At 45.0% G+C, this 15085-nt stretch overlaps 1 protein-coding gene across 1 annotated transcript in view; it reads right to left on the bottom strand.

Annotated features, from left to right (window-relative positions):
- Positions 1-15085, bottom strand: part of unc80 (unc-80 homolog (C. elegans)) — a 535199-nt gene that overhangs the window by 262229 nt on the left and 257885 nt on the right. The window contains exons 27-29 of the mRNA XM_078551715.1: positions 4168-4371; positions 3975-4093; positions 1198-1398 (exon numbers count right to left, since the gene is read on the bottom strand). Coding sequence (XP_078407841.1) covers positions 1198-1398; positions 3975-4093; positions 4168-4371 — 524 coding nt within the window. The remainder of the gene's footprint in view (positions 1-1197; positions 1399-3974; positions 4094-4167; positions 4372-15085) is intronic.

The raw sequence follows: 15085 nt of genomic DNA on the forward strand, positions 1-15085 counted from the left end.
GCACCATTCACACTGGATGTGTCAGGACTGCAGAGCTTTAATCTGATGTGTTGGTTGTGGCATTGCTTAACTTTGTCTATAACATGCCACTTCTGCTGTTTATTATCTATCTAGTCCTGTGTCACAACTTAACTAGGTTGGCACCTCACTTTAAGTATGCCTGGTATTAACTCCTGGCATACATTCCTACACTCCTCATTAAACTAGGATTGGTATCCTCCCTTGATGGTAATGGCAGTGCGAGGGGTATGCCAGGCCATGTGATTACAGATTGGGTGTAATGTTATTCTGCTATTGCTGATGGCCCACAGAATCTCATGGACGCCCATCTTTGAGCTAGATCCATTTTGAATCCATCTCATGTAGCATAGCGGTAGTGCCGCACATGATGGAGGGTGTCCTCAATGTGAAGACAGGACTTTGTCTCCATAAGTACTGCAGTAGTCACTCATACCAATACTGTCATGGGCAAATGTACCTGCAAAAGTAGTTTGCCAAGGACAAGGTCAACTAGGTTTTTCCCTCATGTTGGCTCTCTCACCACCAACTCCGTCAGCTTGGCCACCAGTGGTGTTACCGAGCTACTCTTGGTGATGGATACTGAAGTCTTCACCCAGAGTACATTCTCTGCCCTCAGTGCTTCTTCCAATTTGTGTTCAATATGGAGGAGTGTACTTATTCATCAATTAAGTGAGGGCGGTTATTGGTAAGCAACAGAAGGTTTCCTTGTCCATGTTGGACCGGAAGCCAGATTTCAACTCATGTCTCCAGGGCATTAGCCCACACCTCAGGAATACCAGTCCAGTATCATAACCATTATGCCAGTGGTTTGCACACAGGGAGGTCACACAAACAGTACTGAGATGAATGACTGGATTATCTGTTTTTGGAGGGATTTTTGAAGGAGAAATCTTGACCAGGAACCAAAAGAACTTTCTGTCTCTCTTCGAATACTGCTACAGAATCTTTAATGCACAGATAAACCACCAGAACAAGAATACAGGTGGCACCTCCAATAATGCAACACTCCTTCAAACTGCATGCATAATGAAAGTTGAGCCAAAATTAATACAAGCATAATGTTCACTTTTATGATAGGGTCAAAAGTCAGAAAGCACAATTAAAAATAAGGATGTTAGGAGTAAAAAGGAAAGAGGGGCAGAACTTTAGCTAATAGAGCTGACGAGTTATAAATACCTCCTTTGATTTTTTGGCCCTCAAGCCTACTTTGCTTGCAGTGTCATCATCTCGGACTGAATCCACAGTGTCTCCGTAGAGGAGCTTGATTGCCCGCACAAGCCGAGCACAAGATCGGCTGTGATGTTGGTAGCAACGAGGGTGACAGTAATCAACATGACAGCAGATGAAACTTTGCTGGTTGCACAACAAAATCATAACCTGAAGAAAAGGAACCTAGCATTAGTAGAAAGTATAGGAAAACAGCGTCATCTGATTCGCAACCAGATGAAAAATATAACAACACAAAGCTGAACACCTTTGTCACAAATAATTGAATCACACAATGGTACAGCACAGAAGGAGGCTATGGTGGAATTTTACGCTGGCAGGATTTTACAGTCCCGCTGAAGTCAATGGACTTTTGAATGGCTCGCCGTAAAATTCTGCTCTATGTATCTGAACTGACTACTTCAAATAGCTATCCAGCTAATCCCACTCCTCAGCTCTTACCCCATTTCCCTGCAGTTTTTAAACCTTCAAGTATTTAATCAATTCGCTTTTGAAAGCTACTATAGATTCTGTTTCAGAAAACACTGGAAACACTTTGTGGTCTGGCAGCGGCTGTGAAGAGAGAAATAGACTTAATGTTTCAGGTCAACCTTTCATGGCAGACTGGCTGATAATTTTCGTATTTTCTACTTTGATTTCAGATTTCCAGCATTTGCAGCATTTGGTTCTTTTATTGAATTTGTTTTCACCACCATATCAGGTATTGCAACATTTCTCCGCATATCATCTCTGGTTCTTTTGCCAATCACCTTAAATCTGTGCCCTCTGGTGATTGGCCTTTCAGGCATTAGAAATCTTTTCTCTTTTTTTACTTCATCAACACCCTTCATGATTTTAAACATATTTATAACATCTCCTCTACACCTTCTTTGTTCTAGTTTCTTCAGTCTATCCTTGTAACTGCAATTCTTTATCTCTGGAACCATTCTCTTTTGTACCCTCTCCATAGCCTTCACATGTTGCGCCCAAAATTGGATACAATGCAGTAAGGACCCATGTCGCAAAACAAATGATCTTGGCAAGAAACTTTCACCAGAAAGAGGAAAGTATACACTACAGCAATAATATACCTCAAGTACCATGAGCCTCAATGCCTCCTTATTAATGGTTTAAGAATACTTAACAGAGATTGATCATGGATGTCATAGGAATATTCAGGGAAGGATCAAGAATGAGAGGGTGCAGATTTAAGGTAATTGGCAGAAGTAGCACAGAAGATATGTGGAGAAACTTTTTCACGCTTTGGGTGGTAAGATCTGGAATGTGCTGCCTGATAGTGTGGTGAAGGCAGGTTTAATTTAGGCATTCAAGAGGGAGTTTAATTTTACAGGGAGCATGCTGGGGAATGGCACTAGGTGAACTGCTCATTTGGAAAGCCAGCACATACACGACGGGCCAAATGGCCTCCTTCGGTGCTGTAACAATTCTGTGATTTTTGTGATTGGAATTTCTTTCCCCCATATAAATGTGCTGTTAAGTGTGGAATAAGAAAAAGCCATCCAGTCCATTAGGCTTGTTATATCCCCCAGTCATCAGTCCAATGTGAATTCAAAATAACCCATTTAATATCCTGATTATAGATTCTGAATTGTTTCTTCTTTCAACTCAAAGATAAATTCCAAAATGTGCTATATCCTATATTAGTCATCCCTGGCCAGTATATTTTCTATAACATCTCTAAATTCTGACTACCTCAGGAACATTAGCAGGAACATTCATGCTATCAAAAGAAAATAATAACTGGTTATTTATCTCACTGTTAACATGAAACCTTGCCCAGGATCTTTTCCAGAATTTTACGTTTGAATCCCTCCAATCAGGTTTCTGCTACTGCCACAATACCATAACGTCCCTTATCAAAGTTACAAATGACATCCTATGTGACTGTAATAAAGATAAATTATTCCTCCTTGTCCTTTTCAAGCTGTCTGTAGCCTTTGACAGATTTGATAAAACCATTCTCCTCCAATGCCACTCCCATCGCCCACTTGTGTGGTACAGCATTCGCCTGGTTTCATTCTTATTTCTCTAATCACAGCCAGAGGATCACCTGCAATAGCTTTCCTTCTAGCTCCAGCACATTTACCTCCCAAGGATTTATATTTCGTCCCCTCCTTTTCCAATCTACATGCTGCCCTTAGACAACACTATCTAAAAACAAATTAGTTTCCACCACACATACACATTTACTTGACACTCAGGACTATCTCAGCACTGCCTCTCTCAACACCTCCATTGTCTTGAAATTGTTAGACTGCTTGTCAGACATTTATTACTGGATGAGCAGAATTTTTTCCCAATTAAATATTGGGAAAACTAAAGCCATTCTCTTCGGTTCCCGCCTCAAATTTTGCTCCCTAGCTATTGACTCCATCTCACTCCTTAGCAACTGTATGAGGCTGAACCAAGGTTTTGGTCAAATGCACTAATATCTCCTTATGCGGGGTCAGATTTTGTTCTGTAATGCCTCTGTGAAGCACATTGGAATCTCTTATTACATTAAAAGTGCTATATACATATAAACTGTTGCTGTTGTTGTAGAAAGTAAAAGCTGTAATGTAGGGTCAGTGTTTGGAAAATGAACAATGATTCAAACATGAGTTATCTATTAATATATCATCCCTTATTTCACATTACTATAATTCATGGCTCGAGTACAAGCAATTACTTTCAAATTTGGCACTCCTGAAATAAGGAAACTACAAATGAAAATCCATTAAACATACTGGTAACCATGTCATGTTTCTGTGGTAATTTTCTTCTGTTCCTACAGTGCTCAGTCCTTCTGGTTCAATACTAGGTTCACTCGTACTCCAGGGGCTACCTGGTAAAATAGAGAGAAATTCTAAGTACAATCTTATCACATTAAATGCAATTATCATTTATTTGCTTGAAGCTAACTGTATGTTGAGAAATTACCGATGTCAGTAACTGTGTCATGACTTTGTGACAATAGAACCTCTTCATTTTCTGACTCAGAATCCTGCCGTGAAAGCTTTGTGCTCTTCAAACTGCCAGCTCGGCGTATGCTTGACAATGAACCACCCTTCTTTACTCGAAAACTTCGTGCCCCCTTAATCTGAAGAAGACGTGAACCTCCTGGTCTTACTTTTCTACTTAGTCCTAAGAAAATGAATACTACATGTCAAAAAAGGCAACACTGTAAACTACTGATTATTTCCTAATTTTGATCAGTGAACTTTGGACCAGTTTAAGCAGCTATTCTATGGTTTAAGCGGAATTACAGGACTGATTAGGATGGGAAGTTATTTTGTCAAGTAATTTTGCACCTTGATCAGAATTGTTCTAAACTCCAGATTGAAAATAAAAGTGACCTAAAATCCTTAAACCATACCCTATCTGACGAAGGAGCCTTAATAGTACCATTGAAAACAAAAACAATCATTCAAATGATATTGGTGTAATACTAGCTTTATTTCAGTTGAATTTTATTTAAACTCACTTATGGCTACATAATTGGTACAGCTGGCTGGGGGAATAGAAGAGATCAACATCTCGAACAGAGCTAAATTAATATCAAAATGTAATAGCTAAAACTTACTATTTGTGATATCAGGGAATGCATACTTAACATATTTACAGAAAATTCCTTTGTTCATCTTCATTTAGGTGATACCTTTAATATAGGAAATCATCCCAAGGTGCTGCGTAGAAGTGTAAGACAAAAATCGCCACCAAGTCAAAGAAGGCGTTATAAGGAATTTGACTAAAATTTTGGTCAAGAGGTGGTTGGGGGTGCTGTTTAAAGACAGACAGAGTGGTAGAATGTATAAAAGGCTTGATCATCAATGGTGGGGCAAAGGGACTGGGGGATACACAAATACACTAGAGTCAGAGGAACACAGAATTCTTGCAGGGTTGTAGGCCAGGAGAAGGTTATAGCGAGGGGAATCAGTGAGGCTTTAAAGGGATTTAAATTGATGGCTTTGGGGTTTGAGAGTCAAGGTAAGGCAGGAAACACAGGGTGAAACCTGGCTGCATAGTTTCAAATGAATTGAAATTTATGGAGCCTGAAGGATGGGACAGTAACCAGTAGAGCTTTGGAATAGTCAAGGCTGCAGGTGGAAAAGGCATGGATAGGGTTTTGGTTGTGGTTGAGCTGAGGGATTGCAATAAACTTGGGAGTGCAGGACAGGTTTCTTGTGAGAAACAGTAAGCTTTATTTACAGAGCTCCTGATGAAGCTACATGCTTGTTCCAAGACCAAGGCTATAAAACTCTGGCCCTAAGATTCCCCAAGCTTAGGGCTGATTGGACTGTACATGATCCCCATAACAGTAAGAAATGGTTTAACTTACAATTACTACATTCCTCCATTAATTTTATTTTACCCTCTTATTTACAAAACATCTTAACCCATATTATATACAATTATGTACAGTTAATGCCATTATAAAGTCAGTCTTTGAGGAGATTTTCGGATTCAGGTAGAGCGACGCAACTCTACAACTGGAGGTTCTTCCATTGCATCTGCTTGAACAGGAACTGCAGCTTCAGGGACATCCCTAGACAATGGCAGTTCAGAATTATTTACTTCAACAGAGACATCAGGTATGTCTATTCTTTGTCAATCTGGCACCTCAGGGGTCAAAGTTTCAACTTTAATTTCAGGCGGATTAACTGGTTGTTGGAGGGCTTCTTGACTTCTGAGATGATCCACGTGTTTCCATCAATCCTGTTTGCCACTTCTACCTGATAAGATAAAGGTCCCATTTCTGAGACAATTGCACCAGGGACCCATCTTGGTCCAGTTGCAAAATTTTGTACAAAAACTGTCTCTCCCACAGTAAACTCTCGAACTTTACTGCGAACATCATGCTTCATTTTCTGACTACCCTGGTTTCTCTCCACCTTCCCCTCTAAATTAGTGGATACTAGACTCAATCTTGTATGATGTTGGCACTTCATTAACAATTCTGAAGGCGTTAAACCAGTGGTCACATGAGGAGTGTGCGATAGCTGAACAGAACTCTTGAAATTTGTGTTTTTAACGTTCCCTCTTAGTTTCTTCACGCTGGTTTTAAAGGTTTGTACCGCTCTTTCTGCTAACCCATTGAACGAGGGATGGTATGGTGCTGTTTTGACTTGTTTAATCTCATTTAAGTCCATGAGTCTTTGGAATTCAGCGCTAGTGAAAGCAGTACCATTGTCTGACACAATAACTTCAGATAAACCATGAACACAAACTCTGGCGGTGTTTCAATGGTTGCAGATGATATAGGTGATCTCACTTCAAACACATCCATCCATTTGGAATGTGTGTCGATAATCACAAGAAACATGGTACCTATATAGAAATGGGTCTATATAGTCTATATGCAGTCTAACCCAGAGTCAACCGGGCCACTTCTACAGATGTAGTGGAGCTGAAGTGGGAAACTTCTGCTGTTGCTGACAGTGGAGACAGTGTTTCACCATTTTTTCCATATCACTGTTTATGTGTGGCCACCAGATATAACTTCGTGCGAGCATCTTCATTTTCGAAATACCAGGATATGCACTATGAAGTTCCTCCAATAATGGTTCTCTTCTTTGCAGCGGGACAATGACTCTTGCTCCCCATAACAAGATACCATCTTGACAACTCAGTTCAGATCCACATACAAAGAATGGTTTTAATTCTTCAGGAACTTGTGCATTTGACCATCCTTATAATACTTGTCCATGGACTCCTGATAAAATTGGATCCTGATTTGTCCAATTCTTTATCTGTCCTGCGCAGAATGGTGAGGAGTCCAGGAAATTCAACACAAGTACTACCTCTTGAGGTACTGTGTAATACTTTCTGGCAAAGGGAGATGACTGACAACGTCTGCATTGCTGTATGCACTCCTGGACGGTGCGTAAAAGTGTAATCATATGCCGATAAAATTAAAGCCCATCTTTGAACTTTAGCAAAGGTTATCAGTGGGATTACCTTATCTTCATTAAACTTCCTGGTAGCCCCCCGGTCTTCATTGCACGCCCAGCGGCAGGTCCCCACCCTAACTGCAGAACGTGCCATGTTGCACACTCTTCAAAGCCTGCAAATCCTTCTCAGCACTCTCCATTACAAGTGCTATCTCCATGGCGCGCTTTAGGTCTATCTCAACTTCTGCAAGTAAACGGTGCTGAATGGCATCATCACGTCGACTGCAAACCAAACAATCTTGTAACGTGTTGTTTAAAGTATCACCGAAGTCACAGTGCTCTGTTAACTGTTTTAACTTTGCGTTATATGTTGTGATTGACTCACCTTAGAGTTGAACTTGAATCTTTGCATAATCACCGATGGTGTAGGCTGAAAATGTGCTTTCACGAGGTCTACTAGCTCAGTGAAGGATCTGGAATTTGGCACGTTCAGGGCCGTCAGACTACGGATTAGGTTATACATTTTTCTCCTGCAGACACTTAGGAGGATTGCCTTCTGTTTCTCCTCTGTCGTTACTTCATTCACCACAATGTAGAAACCTAGACACTATGTACTGACTCCAGTCCTCGATGGATGAGTCATACGGGTCAATTCTACCCAAGAGAGGCATTGCTGGGGATATCTTTTTCTTTTCTGCCCTTAAAAATCAAAATACTCACAGTCAAGAGGAAAGATGCAGTGCTGGAGCCATTTATCCTCATCATTAATTGTAATAAACTTGTAGTGCATGGTGAGTTTCTTGTAAGAAACAGTAAACTTAAACAGTAAACAGGTGGCCATAGAACACTGATGGATGGGTGCGCTCCTAGTCCCTTGCATTATGTTTAAGTGGACATTGAAAAGTCACCCTCATGGTCTAAGCAAACCATGAAGCCATGCAGTCCAGCTTAGGAAAATGCCTGAGCCTGAGATGAAAGTTCAGGCTGCAGTCGAGTGGCCAATGTTGTCGCCACTCGGTCATGTAGTGTAGAGCAGTGGTGAGTGGGACTTTGGTCAAAGTTCATGCACACTAAACACCGGGCATCCATGTGGTGGCCTGGACTTTCGGCATGCATAAAGGGGCCTTGAGAGGCAGCGCAGGTGATGACTTGACAAAGAGTGGTCCTTAGGGGACAATTGCTGACCCTCGCCTCTCTCTTTGATACTGCAGTGAAGAGGCTATCAGTAACATGGAGCCTGATGATCTTGCTGTCTGACTTATTGCTTATAGGCAGGAGACAAGATGGAGAAGAATATGACGGAGACACCTGGCTCACCAAAGGGAGAAGCAGAACCCTGAAGAACAAGGGGCAGCATGGCCTCCTCTGCACACAGAGGATGAACCCCGGAGAGCCGTTGTTCGTTGGTGCCTCACTAGGCCCAGGGTGCATAGACAGCGCATGTGCTACCTATAGATGAGTGAGAGCCAGTGTCGCCGACAAACGCACATGCCAAGGAAACTGCTTAGTCACATATGCCACCTTCTGCAGGATTTGGCACCACTGGGACTCGGAGGACATCCACTGACAGTGGCAGTGAAAGTGACCACCGTACTCAATTTCTACGGCAGTGGCTCCTTCCAGGGTTCCACTGGGCTCCTTTGTAGGATCTCACAAGCCTCCAACCACAAATGTATCCAGGAGGTTTGCCAGGCACACAACTTTGTCAATTTCAACAGGGATCAGATGAACCAGGAAGCAAGAGCACTGGGATTTGCTGAGATTTCCAGATTCCCACAGGTGCAGGGTGCCATCGATTCCACTCATGTGGTACTCTTAAATCTCCCTGGCAACAAGCAGTCCAGTATGTGAACCGCAATGGCTTCTACTCTCTTAATGTTCAGCTGGTCTGCAACCATAATAAATGGACCATGCAGGTTTGTGCAAGATACCCCAGAAGCATCCACGGCTTGTACACCCTCAGCCAGTCTCCAATCCCTGACATCTTTCAGGGACAACACAGGCTGCGGAGTTGGCTTCTCAGGGACAAGGGCTCCCCACAAAGGACGTGGCTGATGACGCCCCAGCAGTGGCCTCAGACTCCAGGTGAGAGAAGATATAACAAAGCTCACGCTGCAACCCAGAGTTTGGTGCAACCCACCACAGGGATCCTGAAAATGCGGTTCCAGTATCTCGACAGATCTGGTGGAGCACTCCAGTACACTCCCCGGGGGGTATCACGCATCAGCGTAACTTGCTGCAAACTACATAACCTAGCGATGCAAAGCGGGGAGGACCTGGATGATGAGGAGGTGGAAGAGCTGCATATCTCCTCTGATGAGGAGGAAGTCGAAGGGGATGAGGGTAATGAGGTACTGGAAGGGGAGGATGCAGGCGATGAGGCCATTGCACTGGCCAGACGAGGCAGCTGTACTTGTGAGGTCCCCATTGCCACAGGATTCCAGGAGGATGATGACGAGATGCAGTGAGGAACTCCTGAAATCTTCACATTGCATCTGGGAATGTCTGACACCTGTCTGGCTGAGGGCACCACACATACACTCTGTGAAGAGGCTCATATCATGGAGACACTGCTGAGATACAGCAGGCACGTGGGCTTTAACAGCATTTGATCCTTTGACTTCAACCCCTGTTCCCTTCAGCATCACACTTTCACCTGTTAGGAATGCTGATCCTCATCCCTATGGGTGCCCGAGGGCCCCTAGCTGACTCCTTGAGAGGAAGGGGCAGCTGTTGCATTGACACTGATGGATGCCAGCAAGGACCTCAGCGATGGAGTGCAGCTCCTGCAGCAGTGCAGGATCGAGACCCTGACCCAAGGTCTCCATAGTGGCCGCCCTCCTACCGTGTTGACCTCGGTGCATTGGCATGCTGGAGCTATCAGCTCAGCCTGAAGGACGGAATCCTTCATCATGCTTCGCAATCTGAGGAGTGCAGCGGACATCACTTTCCAATGTTCCTGAGCTTGCCTTTGCAGCTCCAGCAACTGAGGTATGATCGAGTCCAGAGGCTCGTTATCTGACTTGGACTCTGCAGATTCCTGACCTCCAGCAGTCCTCCGAGTGCCAGCACCTTGGGATGTCCATGCCTCTGCCTGCTGTGGATCAGACAGTGCAATGTGCTCACCAGGTTGTGATCCTGAGGCTACTCTAGAACTAGGTCCCATTGAGGTTTGTGTCTCTGCACTGGCGGAGCGCAGTGATGGAACTAAAATGATGGTGTCTGCGGATTCCTCTACCGTGGTGTCCTCGGAGCTGGAGTTGAGGACCTGGCTCGCGGACCCCCTCAGCTGTTTCCCATATGTGCCTGAGAAAGAAAGGAGAGATAATTAGTGTAACAGGACACAACACGGTTGTCTGATGGATGTTGCACTGCTGGATCCTCACTTGGTAGAGCACCGCCAACCTCACCGTCAGCACAGGAACGGTCCAGATCCTTGATGGCCAGCTGAATTGCTCTATTTTCAAAGTCTGTCGGGATCTTGAAGTCGGACATTCCTCCACCAGTCTGTGACCTCTCCCTTTTGTTCTGTGCCAGTTTGTACTGCATGAATACAAGGGGAGAGAGTGCAAGCAGGATACCTGCCAGGCCAGATGAGGAGGATGCCTGCATGTGTGGCTAGTGAATGGTGCCATGGGCGGGATGTGTGTGTGAGAGAGTGAGTGGTGACGTCCTTTGAGCTGGCAGGGAGTGAGAGCCTTGTGAATGTGTGATGGGTTTGTGAGTGTGGGAGTTGGGAGTGATGAGAAGAGTGACTTATCCTGGCAGAACAGAGATCATCATTCATCCTCTTGTGGCACTGGGTGGCTGTCTTCTTTTGGAGTGCATTGGCGCTGACCACCCCTGCCACCTCCTCCCATGCTGGATTGGTGATCTTGCTTGTTGGTCTTTACCATGAGTGGGGGTAGAGAACATTGTGGTGGGCCTCCACTGGGTCTAATAGGCACTTGAGGGATGCGTCACTAAATTTTGGGGGAGCATGTTTCCTAGCTTCGGCAGCCATCAGCTCCCAGTGGCTTCCTATCCCTTAGAGGGTGCTAGCTCTGTGTAGGGGCAGCCTTTAAATATGGTGCCCGGTTTACTGAAGGCCTGAGGTGACGGCAGGGTGGATGAATCCAAAGCCGCCCTGCCACTGATCCAATGTAAAACCCGTTTTTCTGATTTTTTTTTAATGATATGGGGTGAAATTCTGCTATTGCCGTTGGCAGGCCAAACACCGATTTCCTGCCAAACCTCGGACTTTGCCAACTTCAGGGAAAATCCCAGCCACAGTCTCAGCCCAGCACTGATTATCTTGGCATTAATAGATTCCTCAATGGCAGCGTTGTTGTCAATAGGTTGCTTCAGCAGATGTGCAACCTCACCTGCAAGGTTCTAGGACATTGAAACAGCTGTTACAAAGCCAAACTTTGGGTAGGATTTTCCGGTCCTGCCAGTGGTGGGAATCATGGCCAGCAGGACCGGAAAATTCAGAGTGCGGCCAAAAGTCAGTTTTCCGCTGGCGGGAAAATAAGTTACAACTTTCCTCTCTGGACTTTCATGGCAGGTTGAGTTTCCCACTGCTCCATGTCAGGAACCGCATTTGCATCCCATTGCATGTCATGAATGCTCATTAAAAACCCAGCTCGCCGGAATCACATTCACACTCCAAACCTAATCGCCCTTCCCAGTGGATAATCGGACCAGTCTGATTCATGGCCGGATATAACTGGTGTGCACCTGATGAACTGCACTTCACTCATGGCTTTGAGGTTTATAAATGTACCTTTCACTGCACTGCGCTCACAGCTGCTCCGACTGTGTGCCAAGGATGCTCAGGCAAGACCAGTGGGAAGCGAAGTCATGGGGCAAGGGGAAGGCACATGCTTGACCGGGGTGGGTAGTGCACATGATGCTCTTCCAGGTCGATAGGAGATACTTGGATGGTCATGGGTAGTTGGGGGAGGTGAGAGAGAGGCTAGAAGCTGGTCTCGTCATAGACATGGAGCAGCACCATTTTGATATAAAAGCAGGGATGTGCTGCTGAGGCTTTATAAGGCTCTGGTCAGACCACATTTAGAATATTGAGAGCAATTTTGGGCCCCGTATCTCAGGAAGGATGTGCTGGCCCTGGAGAGGGTCCAGAGGAGGTTCACGAGAATGATCCCAGGAATGAAAGGCTTAACATATGAGGAACGTTTGAGGACTCCGGGTCTATACTTGATGGAGTTTAGAAGGATGAGGGGGGATCTGATTGAAACTTACAGAATACTGAAAGGCCTGGATAAAGTGGACGTGGGGAAGGTGTTTCCATTAGTAGGAGAGCCTAGGACCCGAGGGCACAGCCTCAGAGTAAAGGGAAGACCTTTTAGAACAGAGATGAGGAGAAACTTCTTTAGCCAGAGAGTGGTGAATCTATGGAATTCATTGCCACAGAAGGCATGGAGGCCAGGTCATTGAGTGTATTTAAGACCGAGATAGATAGGTTCTTGATTGGTAAGGGGATCAAAGGTTACGGGGAGAAGGCGGGAGAATGGGGTTGAGAAACTTATCAGCCATGATTGAATGGCGGAGCAGACTCGATGGGCCGAATGGCCTAATTTCTGCTCCTATGTCTTACGGACAGCTGATATAATGTTACAGTTGAAAAACAACCTTGGAAAAAAATTGCCGGGGAGGGGTCTGAGGGCTTGTGTGGGAGGAGTTGACTACTGTACTTTTGGGTCGATTGAAGGGGTACCCAAATAACTTCTGCTTCAGAACATGGAGAGCAAAGCTCAGCTCAGACATGTTAGGAAGACTCAAATGCCAATTGAAGGATTTGGGCACCTCAAGCTTATGGTGCGCATTCTTGCGAGAATCCATTAGGACTTGGGGCCAAAGGTTGATTGGATATGACTGACCATTTGTCCCCCTGATGGGAATGTGAAAGGGTCAGAAGGATCCAACTGTAAAGGGGCCACTGCTAAAGTATATATGCAAAATGCTCCAAACAACCATACACATTGCAGCCGATAGGTTCAAGTTTTAAGGACACCCTTTCCGATCCCCCTTTTTCCAATAATTTATAATTTTTTAAAATATATTTTTCTTTTCCCACCTATTTTAAAATTTATTTCGATCTATCGTTTTATCTCCACCTTTTAGCCCATTTCGATTGCTTCCCCCCTCCCCACCCCCACTAGGGCCGTCTGTCACTTGCTCGTCCTGCTTTCTACCCTTAATGTCCCCATTAGCACATTCCTTAGATAATATCACCACCGTCAACACCCCTTTGTCCTGTCTATGACATCTTTGGCAATCTCTTCTTTGCCTCCACCTATCACTGGCCCCCTATCGAGCTCTACCTGTCCCACCCCCCTCAACCAGCTTATATTTCACCTCATTTCTATATTTCCTTAGTTCTGTTGAAGAGTCATATGGACTCGAAACGTTAACTATATTCCTCTCCGCAGATACTGTCAGACCTGCTGAGTTTTTCCAGCTATTTTTGTTTAGGTTCAAGTTTTACTCAATGATTACAGTCATTACATTAGTGCAAGGCTAGACTCTAGTCTATTCCAAAGGAGGCAGTCCGACAGTGCTCTGACTGAGGCTGATAGCACCCTGGCTGTACTCATCCAGATCCAACCGCCTTTGTGAACGCACTGTCGTGCCTGGGGTGTGAGGGGGTGCAGGTGGGGGAGGGCAGAGGGAAACTGAGCTACCAGTGATCCTTAAGGCTGTACTGCAAGAGGGGATCTGGGGATGAAATGTCTGGAATGAGGACAGCCCAAGGGCTTCACAATGACTCTCCAGCTTGGCAACAGAAAGTGACCATTTCAGGGTAAGGTTCAATCATGTCTCTGAACTATTTTTTACAGACACAAGAAGTTCAGAATGTAGGCTGCCTTCTTCATGGCTTTCATGAAAGTGAGGAGGAAAAGGGCCCATTGCCAACAGGCAGGGGAAAAGGGAAGAGCTTCACCCTGAGGAACATGAGCCAGCATGAAGACCCAGGAGCTGAGGTGGAGGGACCGATTCCACGGAGGCGTTTGATGCACCCCCCAACCACACTCCCGGCAAGGGGTGTACCAAAGACGCCTCTCATATTTGCAGATGAGTGACTGTGCCGAAGATGCCTTCACTTGTCAAGGAATGTGTGGCTCACATCTGCCAAATTCTTCAGGAGGATCTGACACCGCACAGACTGGGAGGCCATCCATTGCCAGTGACTATAAAGGTGTCCACCGCACTCTAATTTTTTGCAACTTGCTATTTTCAGGGCTCCAAAGGAGACCTCTGCGGGATATCAAAATCTTCCGCTCATAAATGCATACGAGAGGTCACTGGCACCCTATTCAGTAAGGCATATAATTAAGTCAATTTCTTCCTGGATGAAGCCAGCCAAGCTGCCAGAGCAGTGGGATTCGCAGTGGGGGAGGCAGTGGCATAACCAATGAACTAGTACTCCAAATACTCAGGGTAATGCTCTGGGGCTCCATGAAGACCCAGAAGCTGAGGTGGAGGGAACATTTCCGGGTTCGAATCCTACCATGGCAGATGGTGAAATTTGAATTCAATAAAAAAATCTGGAATTAAAAGTCTAATGATGACCATGAAACCATTGTCCATTGTCGGTTGTCATCAAAATCCACCTGGTTCACTAGCGTCCTTTAGGAAATCTGCTGTCCTTGTCTGGCCTACATGTGACTCCAGAACCATAGCAATGTAGTTGACTCTTAGATGCCCTCTGAAATGGCCACTCAGTTATCAAGGGCAATGAGTGATGGGGCAATAAATGCTGGCCCAGCCAGCGATGCCCACATCTCATGAACGAATGAAAAAGGATCTCCAGCTTCCCAGAGGTACAGGGTGCCATCAACCGCACACATGTGGCATTAAGAGCAACCAGGCAGCAGCCGCTTTGATTTATCAATCAAAAAGATTCTCTCAACGTGCAGCAGATCTATGGTCACCAAAAGCAGATTATGTGTGCGCTAGATACC

The sequence above is a fragment of the Cetorhinus maximus genome, chromosome 11 (genome assembly GCF_964194155.1).
Source record: "Cetorhinus maximus chromosome 11, sCetMax3.hap1.1, whole genome shotgun sequence".
NCBI lineage: Eukaryota > Metazoa > Chordata > Chondrichthyes > Lamniformes > Cetorhinidae > Cetorhinus > Cetorhinus maximus.